Source organism: Ovis aries, chromosome 15 (assembly GCF_016772045.2).
Source record: "Ovis aries strain OAR_USU_Benz2616 breed Rambouillet chromosome 15, ARS-UI_Ramb_v3.0, whole genome shotgun sequence".
Taxonomy (NCBI): domain Eukaryota; kingdom Metazoa; phylum Chordata; class Mammalia; order Artiodactyla; family Bovidae; genus Ovis; species Ovis aries.
In genome coordinates this window covers 49,216,681-49,238,712 of record NC_056068.1, presented here as the reverse complement: position 1 = coordinate 49,238,712, position 22,032 = coordinate 49,216,681, and the positions used below count along the sequence as shown (strand labels likewise).

At 40.3% G+C, this 22,032-nt stretch overlaps 2 protein-coding genes across 2 annotated transcripts; both read right to left on the bottom strand.

Moving 5' to 3' along the window:
* Window positions 1-1,393: 1,393 nt before the first annotated feature.
* LOC101111902 (olfactory receptor 51I2-like) lies at window positions 1,394-10,222 on the bottom strand. Its single transcript, XM_060400180.1, has 2 exons — window positions 10,176-10,222; window positions 1,394-4,871 (listed from the first exon to the last, which is right to left on the bottom strand). Exon 2 carries the CDS (start codon window positions 4,823-4,825, stop codon window positions 3,863-3,865), a length of 963 nt encoding a protein of 320 aa, XP_060256163.1. The 5' UTR covers window positions 4,826-4,871; window positions 10,176-10,222; the 3' UTR covers window positions 1,394-3,862.
* Window positions 10,223-13,950: 3,728 nt separating this feature from the next.
* LOC101111655 (olfactory receptor 51I2-like) lies at window positions 13,951-20,931 on the bottom strand. The gene is made up of 2 exons (XM_012096595.5): window positions 20,603-20,931; window positions 13,951-15,192 (listed from the first exon to the last, which is right to left on the bottom strand). Exons 1-2 carry the CDS (start codon window positions 20,662-20,664, stop codon window positions 14,196-14,198), a joined length of 1,059 nt encoding a protein of 352 aa, XP_011951985.4. The 5' UTR covers window positions 20,665-20,931; the 3' UTR covers window positions 13,951-14,195.
* Between the last annotated feature and the right edge of the window lie 1,101 nt (window positions 20,932-22,032).

Below are 22,032 nucleotides of genomic sequence, written 5' to 3'. Positions count from 1 at the left end.
AAACATGAAAACATGAAGAGGCCCCAGAGCCAACATGCAGAAGCATCTGTGTGTGTATGTGTGTGTGTGTGTGTGTGTATGTTTGTGTGTTACAGCTTTACTGAGGTATCATTAATGTACAGAAAACTGAATTTCTTTAATTTATATAATTTGATCCATTTGAACATACCTATGGCATCTGGTCCCATCACATTATGGGAAATAGATGGGGAAACAGTGGAAACAGTGTCAGACTTTATTTTTTGGGGCTCCAAAATCACTGCAGATGGTGATTGCAGCCATGAAATTAAAAGATGCTTACTCCTTGGAAGAAAAGTTATGACCAACCTAGATAGCATATTCAAAAGCAGAGATATTGCCGACTAGGTCCGTCTAGTCAAGGCTCTGGTTTTTCCTGTGGTCATGTATGGATGTGAGAGTTGGACTGTGAAGAAGGCTGAGCGCCGAAGAATTGATGCTTTTGAACTGTGGTGTTAAAGAAGACTCTTGAGAGTCCCTTGGACTGCAAGGAGATCCAACCAATCCATTCTGAAAGCGATCAGCCCTGGGATTTCTTTGGAAGGAATGATGCTAAAGCTGAAACTCCAGTATTTTGGCCACCTCATGAGAAGAGTTGACTCATTGGAAAAAACTCTGATGCTGGGAGGGATTGAGGGCAGGAGGAGAAGGGGACGACAGAGGATGAGACGGCTGGATGGCATCACTGACTCGATGGATGTGAGTCTGAGTGAACTCTGGGAGATGGTGATGGACAGGGAGGCCTGGCGTGCTGTGATTCATGGGGTCACAAAGAGTCGGACATGACTGAGCGACTGAACTAAACTGAACTGAATTGATATACACTTACAGTCATTCCTTACAATCGAGGTGACAGACATCCATCACCTCCAAATGTTTCCTTGTTGCAAATGGCTGGATTTTCTTTTTAAAGGCTAAGTAATAATCCACTTTATGTGTATACCACATTTTCTTTATCCATTCTTCTGTTGATGGACATTTGGGTTGTTTCACTATCTTGGCTATTGTGAATAATGTAAAATGAATACGGGAGTTACAGATATGTAAAGAATGTGTTCCCAACTTAATATAGGATATATATGACAAGCCCATAACTTACATTATACTCAATAGTAAAAACTGAAACATTTTTCTCATGAACAAGAATTGGAAACAAGGGAAGTATGCTCATTTTTTCCATTTCTATTCAGTATAGTACTAAAATCCAAGCCAAAGTAGTGACTTAAGGAAAAGAAATAAAGAGCTCCAACTGGAAAATTAGAAATAAAATTATCTCTGTTTGCAGGCTACACAATCTTATGTATTTGAAATCCCCAAAGCTCTATAAGAAAACAGTTTACAATAAATTCAAGAAAGTTTCAGGGTACAAAATTAGTACGCAAAATCAGTTTTGTTTTTATTACATGAACAATCAGTTATCCAAAATGGACAATAAGAAAAAATAATCTGTTTCACAATAGAATCAAAGAAAATAAAATACTTAGGAATACACTTAACTAAAGAGGTGACAGACTTGTACACTGAAAACTATAAATCACTGAAGAAGATAATAAATAAATGAAAGTACACTTTATGTTCATGAATTGGAAGAGTTAATATTGTCAAAGTGTGCATTTTACCCCAGATGATCTGCAAAGTCAATGAAAGTTATATAAAAATATCAATGATACCTTTTACAGAAATAGAAAAAAGTCCTAAAATTCATATGGAATCATAAAAGACCCCCAACAGTCAAAGCAAACTTGAATTAGAAGAACAAAGCTGGAGGCATCACATACTTTCTGGTTTCAAAAAATATTACAAATCTATAGCAATTTAAAACAGCATGGTACTGTGTATAAGCTTCCCTTCTGGCTTAGCTGGTAAAGAATATGCATGTAATGTGGGAGACCTGGGTTCAATCCCTGAGTTGGGAAGATCCCCTGGAGAAGGGAAAGGCTACCTACTCCAGTATTATGGCCTATAATTCCATGAACTGTAGTCCTTGGGTTCACAAAGAGTTGGACACGACTGAATGACTTTCACTTTCACTGGTATAAAACCTGTCTTGTAAAATAGAAATCCAAACTCACCCATATATACTCAATTACTTTTTAATAAGAGTCCCAAGAACATACAATGAGGAAAGGACATTCTCTTTGACAAGTGATGTTGGGAAAATTGGATGTCCTCATGCAAATGAATAAAATTGAACCAGATCTCACATCATATACAAAAGGTAACTCAAACTGGATTAAATATTTGACCATAATAAACTATAAAACTAGTAGAAGACGACTTGGGGGGAACCTTCATGTAACTGGACTTGGCAAAGACCTATGAAATAATGAAACCAAAATCACAAGCAACAAAAGCAAAATTAGACAAGTGGGGATACTTCAAACTAAAAAGTTAGTGCACAGGAAAGGAAACACTATTAACAGAGTGAAAAGGCAATCCATGGAAAAGAGAAAATATTTGCAAACTACATATCTGATAAAGGATTAAAATTAGCCATATATAAAGTACTCCTGTAACTCAAGAACAAAAATATAACCTGATTAAAAAATGGGCAAAGGAACTGAATAGCCATTTCTTTGAAGAAATACTAATAGGCATATAAAAAGCAACTTGCAAAGCAAGTAGCAACTAAACTTGCTACTTTTTAGGAAAAAGCAAATCAAAACCACAAAGAAATGTCGCCTCACAGCTATCACTAAAAAAATAAGATAACAAGCATTGTTGAGGATGTGGAGAATATGGAACCTTCTGCATCATTGGTGATAATGTAAACTGGTGCAGCTACTAAGAAAATAGTATGGAGCATCCTTAAAAAATTAAATATGGAGCTACTATATCATCTAACTATCATTTCTGAATATATGCCCACCAAAATGGACACCAGGATGTAAAAGATATATGCAGTAGCATCATAAGAGAATATTTATGTCAAAACATAGGCCTCTAAACCCTGCTTAAACTTACCTGCTCCTTGATTTTCCACCAGTGCAGCTGACAATGCAGAAAGTGCCTGCCTCAGTGGTCTCTTCGTGATGACTTTGGAATGAAGATGTTCCTAACCCAGGGACATGGAATTTTAAGAGATGAGGAAGGCATGAATGATGTGTAATTAAAATTTATAGTGTCTGAAATTAGAATCTCAGGTGACAGTCAAAGGCCAGAGAAAGGCCATTTTCAAGCAAGGAGGTACACTTTGGGAGCAAGGAATGTCCATTGGATCCCTAGCTCAGAAGAGCTGTACTACACTTTCATTGCTTATAGCACGTACACACACACACAAACACACACATTATGCTGAGCCACATCTGACCACTCACCTTTCCTCAAGCAACCAGATAACTCCACACCTCAGTTTATTCACTTTTACAATCATTTCCAGTGATTATGTGTGACCTTTCTTTGCCTTCCTGACAACTGACTCACCTTTTAGCCTCCTTCCTTGAGACCTTTCTCATTTTCCCCTGGCAAGGGAGCAAACCCTCTTCCACATTCTTATAATTCTTTGTGTGAAACTCTCACAGCCTTATTATACTTACTGTAATTGTGTATTTAGAGCTTCTATCCTTCAATGGAGGGAAGAGACTCCCTATGGTTCATTTAATGTTATTCCTTATAACAACTACAGAGTCTTGCACAAGTAAGTTTTGAATGAAAAAGCTGAGGTTAATAAGTGAAGTAAAGAATCAGGACTGTTTTTCACCCATGAGTCTGAGGATATGCATTTGTTTGCCATTCTCTTGATAACGTCTCTGGGTCAGGGCTCAGAAAAATGGGCTTTTCAGACATAGGTTATGACTGTGTGAGTGTGTTTTCCGTCTGTTTTTGAGGTTATTTCTTGACATCATCAGCCTTTCCTCTTCTCCCTCAGCACCTTAAGCATGGCCTCCCTGATGGGCTTGGACTTGACACTGTAGATGATGGGGTTGAGCACAGGGGGCACCACCAGGTACACGTAGGCAACAAGGGCGTGTACTATGGGCGGAAGGTGTCTCCCAAAACGGTGGATCATGGACACACCTATGACTGGGATGAAGAAAACCAGAACAGCTAAAATATGAGAAACACAAGTGTTGAGGGCCCGGATACGCTCCCTGGGAGAGGCCAGACTCATCACTGTATGAAGAATAAGGGTATAGGACAGCACAATAAGCAAGGAGTCAAAACCCACTGTGGACAGAACCACATACAGCCCATAAATGATATTGACAGTAATGTCAGCACAGGCTCGTTTCATGACATCTGCATGGAAACAGAATGAGTGGGACAGGAGGATCTTGCCAGGGCAAAAGTTCAGTCTCTTTAGTAAGAAGGGCCCTGGGAAGAGGGACACAGTGGCTCGGGCCACAACGGCCAGCCCAATCCTGATGATGACAGTGTTCGTGAGGACAGAGGCATAGCGCAGGGGGTTGGAGATGGCCACAAAGCGGTCAAACGACATGGCCAGGAGCACCGAGGACTCCACCACGGAGAAGAAGTGGAGGAAGAACATCTGGACCAGACAGGCGTTGAAGCCGATGAGCCGATGGTCAAACCAGAGCACAGCCAGCGTGGTGGGCATTGCGGCCAAGGTGAGGCCCACGTCGGTGAGGGCCAGCATGGACAGGAAGTAGTACATGGGCTGGTGCAGGCTGGGGGTCCTTCTCACAGCCAAGAGGATCAGGCAGTTTCCAGTGAGGGCCGCAGTGTACATGGAGGAGAAGGGGATGGAGATCCAGCCATGAATGACCTCCAGGCCTGGGATGCCAATCATCAGGAAAGCAGAAGGCTGGAAGAAGGAGATGTTGGCAAAGGACCAGGAAGGGAACATCCTTAGGGGCCAGATGAGGGCTCCAGAAATTTGTGACTTTTTCAATCTGGACAGACACAAAGACACTGACCCAACACGTGTCAATAGGCAGATAATTATGCTGTTAGGCATTTTCACTATTTATTTTCCATTTCTCAGCTTTTACTTTATATTATCAACTGTTCTAGGAATGTACATACATTAGCCAGTGTGTCATCAAAACAAATATGGCATGTAGGACATAGTGTAAATTTTCTATGGTTACCAGCAAATAAATGACAGGAATGGATTTAGTTTTTACTAAATGTAAATTTTATACAATTTATACCCTTCCATCCAATGTTTTCTTTAAATAAATTGATGTGTGTTAGGAGAAGGCAATGGCAACCCACTCCAGTTCTCTTGCCTGGAAAATCCCATGGATGGAGGAGCCGGCAGGCTGCAGTTCATGGGGTTGCTACGAGTCGGATACGACTGAGCGATTTCACTTTTACTTTTCAATTTCATGCATTGGAGAAGGAAATGGCAATCCACTCCAGTGTTCTTGCCTGGTGAATCCCAGGGATGAGGGAGCGTGGTGGGCTGCCGTCTATGGGGTCGCACAGAATCTGACACGACTGAAGTGACCTAGCAGCATCAGGCACAGCAGCACTCTATAATATATACAGCACGTTGAAAATGCTCATGATCATTGTCATCCTCCTCTCTGTGTCCTGGTTATTCTTATTCAATTGAGAATGAATTTTTTAATAGTTTAAATGATGTTATATTTTAAGTGATTAAGCCTTTCCCTCAGGGGATCTTCCCAACCCAGGGATGGAACTCATGTCTCCCACATTGCAGGTGGATTCTTTACCAGCTGGCCAAAAGGGAAGCCCAAGAATACTGGAGTGGGGAGCCTATCCCTTCTCCAGGGGATCTTCCCAACCGAGGAATCAAACAGGGGTCTCCTGCATTGCAGGTGGATTCTTTACCAACTGAACCATCAGGGAAGCCCAATTTCACATAGTTATCACGTGTTCTCTCATAATTACTTTGCCGATAGAGAAGTGAAATATTTTATCTAAAGTGAAAAGAGAAATTCTGAAGTTCAACAAAGGAAGAGAAAACTGCAGCGTTTTCCTGAACTATTAGAACTTGAGATTTTCTTGTGTTTGGCGTGTCTGAGTACAAATCCTAGGACATTGTCTTCTAATCAAGATCCAGTAATGATAAATACCCAGGCTGAAAATTATATTAAGTAGCTGCATCATACTCCATACGTGGTATGGATGTACCAGTCTTTATGTTTGCATTTCTTATGGTTAAGGATTTCAGCAGTTTCCAATATTTTGCAACTTCAAAAAATGTTGCAGTGAATAATCTTGTGCGTATTTATTTTTATATTGTTGGAGGTATATCTTCAGGGTAAATTCACAGATAAAGAGTTTTTTTTTGGTGGGAAAGATCAAGAGGTAAACACACATGTATCAACAGTTTGGTTTGAGATAACCAAATTCCCCTTCACAAGGGCTGTTAACATTTGCATTTCCATGGTCTATTTTAGAAGTTCCTGTTTTCCTACAGCCTGGCCCAGAAAATGTCAAGCTTCTTAATTTTTGCCAGTCCGAAAAGCGCAAAGGGGTATCTCAGAGTCATTTCAACTTGGATCTCCCTGATGAGTGAAGCTGCACATTTTTTCACCTGGTTAAGGAAGCCACTTTTTGGAGAAGGCAATGGCACCCCACTCCAGTACTCTTGCCTGAAAAATCCCATGGATGGAGGAGCCTGGTAGGCTGCAGTCCATGGGGTCGCTAAGAGTAGGACACGACTGAGCGACTTCACTTTCACCTTCCCTTTCACTAAGAAACTTCGGTAAATGAAGAGACACTTGATTCTCACCAGGTCCCTGAGAACATTTAGGAATTTGGGGTCCAGCTCTGCCTTGCCCAGACAGTATCTGTCTGGGTCATTGGGTGCCTTTGCAATCCAGGCTACAGTAGTTGCTAAACAGAAATCATTTGCGCACTCCATTCATTGAACATTTGCCATAGTTTTTAGAATACCAGCTAAACCTTTTGTTCAGCCTCTTAGCACACTCATCTGGAAGAGTTGATTTGTCCTTGAATGGGCTGCCTGTAATCTCTGATCACTGACCTCAGCCCTAGCTGGGAGGGCCACAGCTGCAGGAGGATGAGACCTAAGGTTCTCTTCTCTGAGTCAGAATTTTCACAGAAGCCAACTGTAGACATAAGTCAGGGACATAAATTCAGGTTTTTAATGGTTCAGTGGAATCTGTCCTAGTAGTGTCACAAAGTTTTAGCATCTGATCTTGAGCTGGTGGCTCACCAATAAAGAAGCCACCTGCAATGCAGGGGACATGTGCAAGAGACCCGGGTTTAATCCCGGGGTTGGGAAGATGCCCTGGAGAAGGAAATGGCAACCTACTCCAGTATTCTTTCCTGGAATATCCCACAGGCAGAAGAGCCTAGTGGTCTACAATCCATGGGATTGCAAAAGAGTTAAACATGACTGAGTGACTCAACAACAACAAAATAATGCTGAGCAAATTAACTTCCTAATTTAACAATTATCAAAGCTCTTGTGTTCTAGACGTTAGACCCCCCAACATTCTTGTTTGTGAATAATATCTCTCTGTCTCAAAAAAAAAAAAAAGACATAAAGTAAGTGTTACTGTATCTTTTTAACAAATAATAAAAATTACAGGGACTTTGTTGGTGATCCAGTGGTTAAGACTTTACCCTCCACAGAGGGTACAGATTCTATCCCTGCTTGGGAGCAAAAATCCCATATGCTTCGTGGCCAAAGAAGCAATACATAAAACTGAAATAATATTGCAACAAATTTAATAAAGACTTTAAAAGTTGTACACACCAGAAAAAAAAAAAAAAGGAAAAAATACATTAAACTGGAAGGAAGAGGCTTAGAGAGTTTGTCTAGGCTGTTCCAGGAAAGAGACCAAATCCAAATTCAGGTCTATTTGGCTTATATGCTTTCAACAGTCTTAAACCTCTGTATTGGCCATGGGCTGTACTAGATACTGGAGGTTTGTTAAGTGTGGGGCTGGCAGGGTCAAATTATCAAGAAGAGATTGTTCTCTTTTGATGTTCCATGTTAATAAGACTGAAGTTTCTCCAAAGGAAGCTCCTTCCTATTTCTCCAAAAATCTTAATTCTCACTGTTACCTTGTGTGTCCTTCTTATAAAGCCATTTGCCTTTTGTTGTGCTAATTATCTCCTTGTTCCTGCTTTTCTAATCCCAGACATATTTCTTCTCTCTCATTCCCTCTTACTGTTCTGATTTTGATGATTTCAAAATTTTCTATCCTTTTTTTTTAGGGATAATCAGTTAATAAACAAGAAAATGAATAATTGAGTGAAAATAATTTCATTTTCTAGTTCCCCTTATCTCAACCCTTAACATAGTACCTCATAGGTACATATGCTCACAGCTTAAACTATATACTTCGTATAAAGATCAGTGGTTTCTTCAGCTAATATTTATTATTATCCCATTTTATTTGGATTTGCTTAGGATCAACCCAGGAAATACTCTTTGTCATTGGCAGCATAAATCAAAATAGAATGTGTCAGCTCCCCATTTAATTTGAAGGAATCAGGATTAATTTTATCTGGGATTAATGTCACAGGTCTCTTTCTTTCATTCTGCATTAATTGATCTCTTATTGAATTATTCTCAAACCCCTATCCTAGAACTTGACCTTTTCCGTAGTTGATAGGTAGATCCCATGCAACTGTAGGCATTTGTGTGATCTATTACTTTTGGCTGTGGTAGCAAGATCCAAATGGTAACTTAAGCTGAACATTATAAGAAGTTCAGAGCTTAAAGGGCTAAAATTATAGTATACCACATAAGTCATATTTTGAGCAACTCTAGTACAACCAAGCCAATTTCTTCTTTATATCCAGATAATGACTTTTCTACCTTTCTTTTGTTAATATATATTACAGTGTTATGAGGAGTCTAATATTGATGCTTTTGAACTGTGGTGTTGGCAAAGACTCTTGAGAGTCCCTTGGACAGCAAGGAGATCCAACCAGTCCATCCTAAAGGAAATTAGTCCCAACTATTCATTAGAAGGACTGATGCTGAAGCTGAAACTCTAACACTTTGGCCACCTGATGCAAAGAACTGACTCATTTGAAAAGACCCTGAGAATCCCATGGATGGAGGAGCCTGGTAGGCTACAGTCCACAGGATTGCAAAGGGTAGGACATGACTGAGCGACTTCACTTCACTTCTTCTGATGCTGGGAAAGATTGAAGGCAGGAAGAGAAGGGGACAACAGAGGATGAGTTAGTTGGATGGACATGAGTTTGAGTAAACTCCGGGAGTTGGTGAAGGACAGGGAAGCCTGGTGTACTGCAGTCCATGGGGTCACAAAGAGTCAACACAACTGAGCAACTGAACTGAACTGAACATTGGGAAAGATTCTTTGTGTTGAAAGAAAGGAAAGTCTTTTTTTTCTCCCTGTTCTTTTACTAAAATGCTTATTTTAGTAGCCAAGTGGGATTGATATGTTTCTTGCTTCCCATGTCGTTCAGAATTTTGTAATAAATCACTTTAACCTGGAATCAGATCAGGTTTGGTCTTCTATTATTATCTCCAGCACACTAAAGGGTCAAAGATATTTTAAATTATAGCTCTCCCCTGAGGAATTCCATCCTTTCCACTTTAGCACTCTAGGATTGTGTTATCTTGTGACTCAGTGTGTCTTGGAAAGTCAAACAGCTGAGAAGCAAAAGGCTGAATCCAACATACATTCTTTACATGACCTCAAAGCCAAGTTGTTTTCTTTTTTTTACAAAAGAGAGAAATAAAGAAATCTTATAATTGTGTGGCATGATGGAGGTGCTATCTAATACTATGTTGTAGTCATTTTGCAATATTTAAGCCAGGTTCTTTCTAAAAGCCTCTTCTTACTCAGAAAGATGGAAAGGACAATCTCATAGTGAGAGTGTAGAAACCTAGCAAACATTCAGATCACCCACAGGATGCTCTCTGGAGTGGGATTTTAAAGACAGCCTTACATTGATGCCTTTCTTAGAGAAATAAAAAGGTATTAATCTTCTTGGACACAGAGTCTGGGTTTCTGCATAATTATCTGAATTAGACAATATCTGTGCGTCAGGAAAGTAGCCTTTTCACTTCCTCTCTCTTATTTGGTGATGCAGACCTAGTATTCATAAAGGCCTGGAATCCTTTTCTTCCTGCTTCTGGCATCCACTCATCCTCCATCCCACTGATTCCTCCACATGACAGCAGCTGACAGAGAGAGAATTTCAGACCCACTAACCAGGTCCCCACCCTTCTTAATAGTGTAAAAAGGGTTCTAACCTAAGTTACTCACCCTGCCTGTTATTGCAGCCTTCTCTATTGCCCGTCATTCTGAAGAACCCAGAAAAACTCTGCAACTTAGATGCTACTTTATACCACTGACTGGGTGCCTTAGTGATTTGCTGCTCCCCAGGGACATCCTGGCCACAGACCACAGAGGATAGTCTCTGCTTAGTCTTCCCTGGGAAATGGACAATGTGCAAAACATGTGTTTTGTTGGAAAGTTGTGGATCTGAGCAACTTTGAAACTATGGAACATGATGGGGCTTTCACAAAATCACAGGAAAACCCGACACAAAAGTGGATCTGCTTAACCTGCGAGAACAACCCTAGGGACCAAAGGGAGAGTGGCAAGAAGCAGACACACCTCTGTGGAGGAGAGTGCTAGGATCATCATCCTTTCTAGGTTCATCCATTCCACTACGTTTGTAGGAAATTCTACTGGCACTTAAACCTTTTTTTCACTGTGCCTTCCAATGATATCAGATCTATTATCTGGAGTCACACAGAGCACTTCCTGGTCCCTCCAAGCGAGCCTTACGGACACTCGGGTGAGTTGCGCCTCTTTCTCTGCACTCTCTCCTTGGTTCCTAGGGTTGTTCTTGCAGGTTAAGCAGACTCACTTCTGTTTCTGTTTTCCCTGTGATTTTGTGAAAGCCCCATCATGTTGCATAGCAACTATGGATCAAGTAACCTGGGAAGACAGATGAGGAATAAATGGCCTCAGACACAGAGAGACAACTGGGGGTAGACATGGGAGCTCATCCATGTCTCTGGACCTGTGTTTTAGAGATGTAGCATGCCTTCCTATCAAGGACATTGTCCTTGCTATCTTATTCCATCCCCAGGGGCTTCCTTTACTTCTAATAGAGTGAAAACAATACTGAAAGCATGAAGAGGCCCCAGAGCCAACATGTAGAAGCATCTGTGTGTGTGTGTGTGTATGTGTGCATAATAGCTTTATTGGGGTATAACTGATGTACAAAAAACTGAATTCCTTTAATGTATACAATTTGATTCATTTGGACATATCTTTTCATCCATAAAATCATTCATCACAATTAAGATGACAGGCATATCCATCACCCCCAAATATTTCCTTGCTGCAGATGGCAGTATTCTCTTCTTTTTAAAGGGTAACTAATATTCTACTTTATGTGTTTAGCACATTTTCTTTATCCATTTATCTGTTGATGAATATTTGGGTTGTTTTACTATCTTGGCTATTGTGAATAATGCTGAAATGAATATGGTATTTCTAGATTTGTAAGAAATGTATATGAGCATAATAAAGAACATGTATGACAAGCCCATAACTAACCTTATACTTAAGAATAAAAACTTGAAAGATTTTTCTTAGAAACAAGGATCACGAACAAGGGAAGGATACTTACTTTTTCCAATTCTATTCAACATAGTACTAAAAGTCTTGGCCAAAGTAGTGAGATAAGAAAAAGAAACAAAGTGATTCAAATTGGAAAAGAAGTAAAATTTTCTCTGTTTGCTGACGATATGATCATATGTCTTTGGAACCCTCAAATTCCATAAAAAGCTATTAGAACAAATTCAGTAAAGTGCAGGATACAAAGAATACAGAAAAATCCATTTTGTTTTTGTAACACTAAAAATGAACTATCCAAAATGGAAATTTTGAAAATAATCCCTTTTACAGTAGCATCAAAGAAAATAAAATGCTTAGGAATAAACTTAACCAAGGAGGTGAAATACTGGTACATGGAAAACTGTTAATAACTGAAGAAAGAATTAAAGAGGACACAAATAAATAAAATTACATTGTGTATTCATGGATTGGAAGACTCATTATTGTCAAAGTGTGCCTATTACCCCCAGTGATCTGTAAAGGCAATGAAATTTATATAAAAATCTCAATGATATTTTTTACAAATGTGGCAACAATCTTAAACTTCATATGGAATCATAAAAGACCCACAAAGGTCAAAGCAATCTTAAACTAGAAGAATAGAGCTGGAGGCAACACATACTTTCTGATTTCAAAATGTGTTAAAAATCTAAAGATTATGTATTGCAACCTAAATTGTATTGCAATTCAAAACAGTATGGTACTGGTATAAAAAATGGAGATCCAAACCCACTCATATAGAGTAAACTGATTTTTAACGTGGATCCCAAAAATATACCATAGAGAAAGACCAGTCTCTTTGACAAGTGGCATTGGGAAAACTGGATGCCTGCATGCAAAAGAGTAAAATTGGACCTGATCTCACATCATATGCAAAAATTAACTGAAAATAGATTAACTATTTGAACCTAATACCTGGACGTATAAAACACCTAGAAGAAAACTTAGGGAAAAGCTTCATGTAATTGAACTTGGCAATGACCTATTGAATATGAAACTAAAATCCCAAGCAACAAAAGCAAAATTAGACACATGGGGATACATCAAACTAAAAAGTTAATGCATGGAAAAGGAGAAACAATCAACGGAGTGAAAAGAAAACTTATGAAAAGAAGAAAATATTTGCAAACTGCATACCTCATAAAGGACTGATATAAAATATATGTAAGGGACTCCTGCCATTCTAAAAAAGAAAAGAAAAGAAAAGAAATAGCCTGAAGAAAAAAATGGGCAAAGGAAATGAACAGACACATCTCCAAAGATACGCAAATAGGGATATGAAAAGGTTCTCAACCTGGCTAATTATTAGAAAAAAAAAAGATCAAAACCAAAATGAGCTATCACTTCACAACTATCATTAAGAAAAAGACAACAAGCATTGGTGAGTATGCGGAGCAATTGAAACCCTGCACATTGTTGGTGATAGTGTACTCTCCTGGAGCCAGTATGAAAAATAGTATGGGGATTCCTTAAAAAATTAAATGTGGGTCTACTATATCATCTAGCAGTATGACTTCTGAATATATAGCCCCCAAATTGACATCAGGGTCTAAAACATAGGTGCAGGAGCATCTTAAGAGGACATTTATGTTTTCAAACATTGGCCTCTAAATCCTTCTTAAATTTACTGACTCTTTGTTTTTCTGCCAATGCAGCTGCCAGTGAAGAAAATTCCTACCTGAGTGGCTTCTTTGGGATGACTTTAGAATGAAGGTATTTCTGTCCCAGGGACATGGAATTTTAAGAGGTGAGACAGAGAGTGACGTGTAACTGAACTAGTGGCTCTAGTATTATGACCTCAGGCTAGAGAAAGGTCATTCTTGAGCAAGGAGCTATCCCTTTGGAGCAAGGGATGTCCATTGGATCTATAGCTGTGAAGAGCGGTAACTACAGCTTTCCTTGCCTCCAACGCTGAGGCACATCTGACCACTCATTTCCCACAGCAACCAGAAAACTCCACGTTTGTTTTTCCATTCTTTTCCATCCTTCTCTGCTTGCCTGGGGCTTCTCCAGTAGCTCAGTGGGTAAAGAATCTGCCTGTGCCAGTCACAGGAGATGTGAGTTTGAATTCTGGGTCAGGAAGATCCCCTGGAGGAGGACATGGCACCCACTCCAGGATTCTTGCCTGATAAATCCCATGGACAGAGGAACCTGTGGGCTACAGTCCATGGGGTCGCAAAGAGTGGGGCGCAACTAAGCACGACTCGCCTACCTTTTCTGCCTGAGAAGCTCTTACTCACTTTCTGCGGCCTCCTTCTTCCTTGACTCCTTCCCTGACTCCTTTTTTCCTGTCAAAGCAGTAAGACCTCTTCTAGGTTCCTATAGCTCTATGTTTGGACCTCTCACAGTCTTATTGCACTTATTACAATTGTGTATTTAGAAACTTCTATTCTTCAGTGGAGGGAAGAGACTATGTATGGTTCATTTAATGTTCTCTCATAACAACCACAGACTCTTGCATGAGTAACTCTGAATAGAAAAGCTGAGGTTAATGAGTGAAGTAAAGAATCAGGGCTGATTCTGAGGATATGCATTTGCTTGTCATTCTCTTGATAATGTCTCTGGGTCAGGGCTCAGAAAAATGGGCTTTCTGGATACAGGTTATAATTGACTGTGTTTTCCCTCCACTTTTGAGGTTATTTCTTGACGTCATCAGCCTTTCCTCTTCTCCCTCAGCACCCTGAGCATAGCCTCCCTGATGGGCTTGGACTTGACACTGTAGATGATGGGGTTGAGCACAGGGGGCACCACCAGGTACACGTAGGCAACAAGGGCGTGTACTATGGGGGGAAGGTGTCTCCCAAAACGGTGGATCATGGACACACCTATGACTGGGATGAAGAAAACCAGAACGGCTAAAATATGAGAAACACAAGTGTTGAGGGCCCGGATACGCTCCCTGGGAGAGGCCAGACTCATCACTGTATGAAGAATAAGGGTATAGGACAGCACAATAAGCAAGGAGTCAAAACCCACTGTGGACAGAACCACATACAGCCCATAAATGATATTGACAGTAATGTCAGCACAGGCTCGTTTCATGACATCCGCATGGAAACAGAATGAGTGGGACAGGAGGATCTTGCCAGGGCAAAAGTTCAGTCTCTTTAGTAAGAAGGGCCCTGGGAAGAGGGACACAGTGGCTCGGGCCACAACGGCCAGCCCAATCCTGGTGATGACAGTGTTCGTGAGGACAGAGGCATAGCGCAGGGGGTTGGCGATGGCCACAAAGCGGTCAAACGACATGGCCAGGAGCACCGAGGACTCCACCACGGAGAAGAAGTGGAGGAAGAACATCTGGACCAGACAGGCGTCGAAGCCGATGAGCCGATGGTCAAACCAGAGCACAGCCAGCGTAGTGGGCATTGTGGCCAAGGTGAGGCCCACGTCGGTGAGGGCCAGCAAGGACAGGAAGTAGTACATGGGCTGGTGCAGGCTGGGGGTCCTCCTCACAGCCAAGAGGATCAGGCAGTTTCCAGTGAGGGCCGCAGTGTACATGGAGAAGAAGGGGATGGAGATCCAGCCATGAATGGCCTCCAGGCCTGGGATGCCGATCATCAGGAAAGCAGAAGGCTGGAAGAAGGAGATGTTGGCAAAGGACCAGGAAGGGAACATCCTTAGTTTACAGATGAGATCTCCAGAAAGATGGGTATTTTCAATCTGGACAGAAGAATAAAACAAGGTAAAAACATGGGAAAAATGGCGGTTCTGATATTAGGTAACATGAGTTCACACACAATAGCATATATTAAACGCGAAGGAGATTGAAAATGTATTCCATCCGAAAGCAAGCAAAAGATAATATAATTTAAGTGTATTGATATATTTAAATATTAAATATCTAAATATATTGATATATAATATATTTAACTATAATTTAAATACTTTTGTAGTATCATTTTTGAAATGCTATGCTGTGAAATACTGATCTCTTCACTTATTGAAGAAAGTGGTACTTTCTTTAAAAATACATGAGATGATCATAAAGAGTCCAATTTAAAAAGCCCTAGTTTAAACAGGAAGCAATGGCCTCATCGAAATAAATTGCAAATATACTGTGGAAACTTAAACGGTTGATGACCTGGGCTCACTCTCATTGTTTTCCTGGGATTTTCCTTTAAATCGCAATACAAAAAGTATAAACAAGTAAATAAGCAAACAAAAACTCTTTAAAGGTAGGTCAATAAAAGAATGTAAGAGGAAGACTTGCACAGATATCTTTTAGAAGATTATGAAATTCCACCAAAAGTATGTCTGAGAGCTACAAGGGGCTTTAATCGGAACCCTGGGGTCTACAGTTATGTCATGTCTAGTCAACAGCATCAACTCACCCTAAAGGTAGGACTGACTTTTTTTTTTTTCTAAATTCCTCTATTTCTTAGGTGGGTGACAAGCATTGTTTTTCTGCAGCAGAAGATTGTGCATAATTTGGCAGAAACTTTTTAAAGAAAACATAGTGACGTTGCTGACAATGTCAGTTCTGGAGCCCTCCGTCCAATCTCTCTCAGACATTGTGAGCAAATATCAAAACCTGACTGAATTCACTCCATTCAAAGCCAAGTAACAGAGAAGTTTCCATCACAGAGCTTGTGCAGACACATTTTGTAAAAATTAAAAGTGTTAAAACAACTTCAGTTCAATTCAGTCACTCAGTCATGGCCAACTCTTTGCAACTCCATGGACCACAGCATGCCAGGCCTCCCTGTCTATTACCAACTCCCGAAATTTACCCCAACTCACGTCCATTGAGTCAGTGATGCCATCCAACCGTCTCATCCTCTGTTGCCCCCGTCTCTTTGATATAAGGAATTATTCAAGAGAGAGAAGAAAATTCTGTATGAATACTTTCCAAGTAAAGAAATTAAAGAAATCATGAACCAAATTAATTTTTTGATATTGTGATATAAAAATGGGTCAGTGATAAATTAAGGAAAATGAATGCCAGATGTGATGAAAACTTGACAATTCCCCTCATTTACTTCCTCTCTGCAGAGGCTACGAGGGGCACCTCTCCCTGGAAGTGTGGTCTGGGATTCCAGTTCTTCTCTAAGCTGCTGTTGCTGCTGCTGCTAAGTTGCTTCAGTCATGTCCGACTTTGTGTGACCCCATAGATGGCAGCCCATGAGGCTCCGCCGTCACTGGGACTCTCCAGGCAAGAACACTGGAGTGGGTTGCCATTTCCTTCTCCAATGCATGAAAGTGAAAAGTGAAAGTGAAGTCGCTCAGTCATGTCCGACTCTCAGCGACCCCATGGAACCCTACCAGGTTCCTCTGTCAATGGGATTTTCCAGGCAAGAGTACTGGAGTGGGGTGCCATTGCCTTCTCCACTTCTCTAAGCTATAAACTCCCTAATCCTCAGAAAGGCAGCCTTCTTCAGACTCTCTTCCCAAGAAGGCACGCCCATCTCTTATTGTCCAAGAATGGTTATTTCTCTTTCTTCTACCTGACTTTCAGACCTTTCCCACTGTTGCCTCCATCTGAGGCAGAGGCACTAGTGGTCACTCATCCTGAAAGCAGAGAAGAAGGTGTGTTGAGAGCCCAGGTTACTCACCCTGGCTGCTTGTTGTCTCCAGCTGCTCTGCCAACTCCACATCCTGCAAGAGCCCAGGACGTCTTTAAGACGCTTTAGCTGCAGCGCCATCTCCAGGGAAGACCAGGCCTGAGCCACAGAGGAGCCACTCCACTCGGGTCCCTGAGGACTGAACAATTTGTGGCTAGCTCTTGGAATAGGGAAGTGGTTGGAGCAATTAAACAATAATGGAGGAAAGGAGACAGACTCATAGATTCTACAATACCCCAGCAAGTTTAAATTATCTTCACAGACGATCCACTTCAATTGCATTTGAAATCCTTCGAAGACAATATTCCTCAGGCCAGCCCCGTCTTGGCCAAATTCCAAGACGAATCCTGCAGGAACAGCCCATTTTTGTGGAGGGTGGAATGATGTGTTAGGGGCCTAGTAGTGTTGGCCTCTCCCAGCCAGAGGGCATCAGAGAAGGCTTCCTAAAGGAAGTGGAGAGAGCTCAGGATTCTAAAAGACCCACAGACCCTGTTCTGAACTCTCAGCTCTCATTCTGGGACGGACTCCAAGACTTTAGGCTTGTAGCTCCAGACTGCAGCTGGCACAGATTCTGCCCACACGCCTAGCCTGGGGCTGCCCTGTTGAATCTAGGTCAGAAGGAGGAAACTTAGTAGAAACAATACAAACTACAGAGCCATTCAAAACTCAGTTCAAATCTTTCTCCATTTCTTGATGTTTCTTCCCACATGTAAGGTCTGTGTTCCTTCTTTCTCCCTTTCTTGAGAGTTCTACTCCAAAATAGCTGTGACCTCAGCTTTTTCCTAAATCAATTTGGACTAATGTCACTCACTTGGAGCTGCTTTCTATGAACACATTTGACTTTTGTCCTCTTTGATTTTGGCTGCACTCTCCCATCTGAGGGCTTCCTGGTGGCAGTAGTGGTAAAGAACTCAGGATGGTAAAGAAATCAGCAGCAGGCGATTTAAGAGATTTGGGTTCAATTCCTGGGTTGAGAAGATCCCTCGGAGGAAGGCATGGCAACCCACTCCAGTATTCTTGCCTGGAGAATCCCCATGGAGAGAAGAGCCTGGCGGGCTACAGTACATAGGGTCACACAGAGTCAGACACGACTGAATTGACTTAGCACAGCACTCCCAGCTGAACTGGGCCCAGTGTATCTCCCTTTCTCCTCCATAGGTGATAAATAAATTTAGGAAAAATTACTCAACTTTCAAATCTTATATCAAAATAAATTCATGTTCATTTACCTGAGTTGAGACTTTGGCAGTACTCCATAATTTTCCTTTTGGATTTTAAATTGTCACCATTCTTCTCAAGCTCTTTGTCCAGTCTGCCACCTTACTCTCAGTAGCTCATATGTTACTGCTCCCAGCTTCACAATGAGAAACAAAGGCCATCAAATGTGCCCTCTCTGAGTCTTGCCTAGTCCATCTGCTCTTTTTCCTGCTTCCACTCCTACATCTACACCCTACTAGAGGGACCATTCTAAGGCATGTGTGTTTCATATCAACCCCATCTCCAAGCTTTTAACCACTTCTTTGTTGGCTGTCCATCACTTAAAACAACAACAAGAAATCTTGGAATGGCAAAGCAGAAATTGAGACACTTTATTCTTTAAAACTCTTTTTGAGACAGTTGTAGATTCATATGCAGCTGTAAGACAACACAGAGATACCATATATCCTTCACTCAATTCTCCCAAAGTTAACATCTTGTGAAACAACAGTGCAATGCCAATTTAGGAAGACTGGCATTGCTGCAGTCATGATACTGAACATTTCCATCACCACAAGGCTCCGTCATTCTTTTTTTTCTTCTTTTATGTCTACTCTCACTCTGCTGTTTCCCACCCCCTTTTTCATCCCTGGCAATCACTAGTGTGTTACTTATTTCTAGACTTTTGTCAATGCAAGATTGTTTTTACAGATGAAATGGTATAGTATATAATTTGGGGGGACTATATTTTTTCCACTCAGCATGACTATCTGGAGATTTATCCAGCTTATTCCATGTATTAATAGCTTGTGCCTGTTTAAAATTGAAGTATAATTGAGTTACAATTTTGTGTTAGTTTCAGGGATCTGAAACTATACATATTTCTGTTTTTCATCTTCAATTTCTTTCATCAGTTTTATAGTTTTCAAAGTTCAAGTCTGTTATTTCCTTAGCTAGATTTATTCCAAGGTTTTTTTTTTTTTCTTTCTGATGTAATTGTGAGTGGGATTATTTCCTTAATTTCGATTAGGAAATTAAGGAACATGGACATTAAGGAAATTAAGGACTCAGAACATGGAGATTTTTCCTACAGCCCTGTATCTCTCCTGTATGTAAACGCTACTGGTCTTGAAAGTCAGATGTTCTTGGGGTTCATCTTTCTGATGCAAGACCCCTGAATTGGAGACCCTGATGTAGGGTTTGGGCCCTTTGTGCCTTGGAGAGCATCTCTGCTAGTGTGATTAGCCACGTATTTGTGTGTTGCCTTCCCAGGGTTGTGAATTTTGACTACATTGTGTCTCTGCACCTCCCACCCATTCATTGTGATTTCTTCTTTGTATCTTTGGCTGTGGAAAACTGTCTCATATATAGTTGCTCTGTATGTGCTCTGTATGTACGTATGTGAAACTTGCTCCATCTTGTCTGACTCTTTGTGACCCCATGGACTATAGCCCACCAGGCTTCTCTGTCCGTGGAATTCTCCAGGCCATAATACTGGAGTGGGTAACTGTTTCCTTCTCCAGGGGATTTTCCCATCTCAGGGATCAAACCCACGTCTCCTGCATAGCAGGCGGATTCTTTACCATCTGAGCCACCTCTGTAAACAGTTGTAATTTTGATGTAACCATGCTTGAACTGCAAGGAGATCCAACCAGTCCATTCTGAAGGAGATCAACCCTGCGATTTCTTTGGAAGGAATGATGCTAAAGCTGAAGCTCCAGTACTTTGGCCACCTCATGCAGAGTTGACTCATTGGAAAAGACTCTGATGCTGGGAGGGATTGGGGGCAGGAAAAGGGGACGACAGAGGATGAGGTGGCTGGATGGCATCACTGCCTCGATGGACATGAGTCTGAGTGAACTCTGGGAGATGGTGATGGACAGGGAGGCCTGGCGTGCTGCTATTCATGGGGTCGCAAAGAGTCGGACACGACTGAGCGACTGAACTAAACTGAACTGAACTGATGGGAGGAAGTGTGCTCAGGGTCTTCCTATTTCACCATCTTCAACAGTTTATTCTTTTTAAATGCTGAGCAATATTGTAGGGTATGGCTATTACCGCTGTTTTTTTGTTTGTTTGTTTTTGTTTTCTTAACAATTCACCTGTTGAAGTACATTATGTCTTATTTCCTGTTTGGGGTTAGTATTTTAAAGTTACTACAAACGTTTGTGTACAAGCTTTTGGTACACATATTTCTTCATTTCTCTGAGATCAATACCAGAGTGCAGATGCTCAGTCATATGTTTGTTGCATGTTCAGTTTTTAGAAACTACCAAAATGTTTTTCAGAGTGACTAGCTATGCCTTTTCACATTTCCTCAGCAGTGCATTAAGCATCCATTTTCCCAACATCCTTGCTAGCATTTGATGTTTTCATATTTTTTTTTAAAGCTAGCTATTTTTATAGATATATATTGATATCTCAGCATGGTTTTAATTTTCATTTTTTACTGGGCTAATAATTTTGAACATCTTCTCATATATTTATTTGCCTCCATGTATCTTTTTCCATAAAATGTCACTTTATGATTTTTGCCTATCTTTAGATTTTTTTTCCTAAATTTTCAAAGTCTTTTTCCTATTCTAGATACTAGGCATCTGTTGGATATGTAATTGGCACACATATTCAATTCATACTCTGTATGCTGTCTTTTCATCCTTTAAACTGAGTCTTTGATACAGCTGCAATTTTTAATTTTAGTGAAGCTTAATTTATCAATTTTCCTTAAATGAATCATGGTTTTGGTGTCAGGACTAAGAAAAACTTTGCTCTAAATACTGAAGGTTTTCTCTTACACTTTTCTAAGAGTTTTATAGATTTATGCTTGCATCTAAAAAAGTTTTACATTCAGGTAAGTGATTGACTTTGAGTTAATTTATGTATGTATTGAGGTATAATTAATAAATAAAATTGTAATATACTTAAAAGGTAAAATGTGGCAATTATATATACACATATATATTGTGAAAGGGCTAGATCCCCACCATTCAGTTAATTAACAAAAATCGTTCACTTCAAATACTTAGTTTTTTTTTTCTTTTCTGAGAACACTGAAGTTGTACTCTCTTAGCACATTTCAGTTATACAAGGTAGTATTATTAACTATAGTCATCACATTACATGCTAGAGCCTTAGAACTTACTTATCTTATAACTAAGAGTTTATATTTTTTTCATCAACATTTTCCTGGCTGATGTTCTCCTTCCTGATGTTTTTCATCAACATTTGGCTGCCTACAACTCCCAGCCTCCAACAAAAACCATTCTGCTCTGTTTCTTTGAGTTTGATGTTTTTTTCCTCCTTGATTCCACATATAAGTGAGAATATGAACTATTTGTCTATCTCTGTCTAGACTGTTTCATTTAGAACAATGCCCTTCAGTTTTATCTATCCTGTAACAAATGTCAGAGTTTCCTTTTAAAAGGCTGAATAATATCCATATACTGTATATATATATATATATATATATATATATATATGTAATATATATGTACATCACATTTTCTCTATCCATTCATCTGCTGATGGATGCTTAGGCTGTTTCCATACATTGGCTATTGTGAATGATGCTGATATGAGAGTGCAGGTATCTCTTTGAGGTGATGATTGCTTATGGTATTTTTATTTTTAATTTCTTGAATAAGCTCCATACTGTTTTTCCTAATGCCTGTACCAATTCACAATCCCACTAACTGGGCACATATGTTCCTTTTTTGCCACATCCTTGCCAA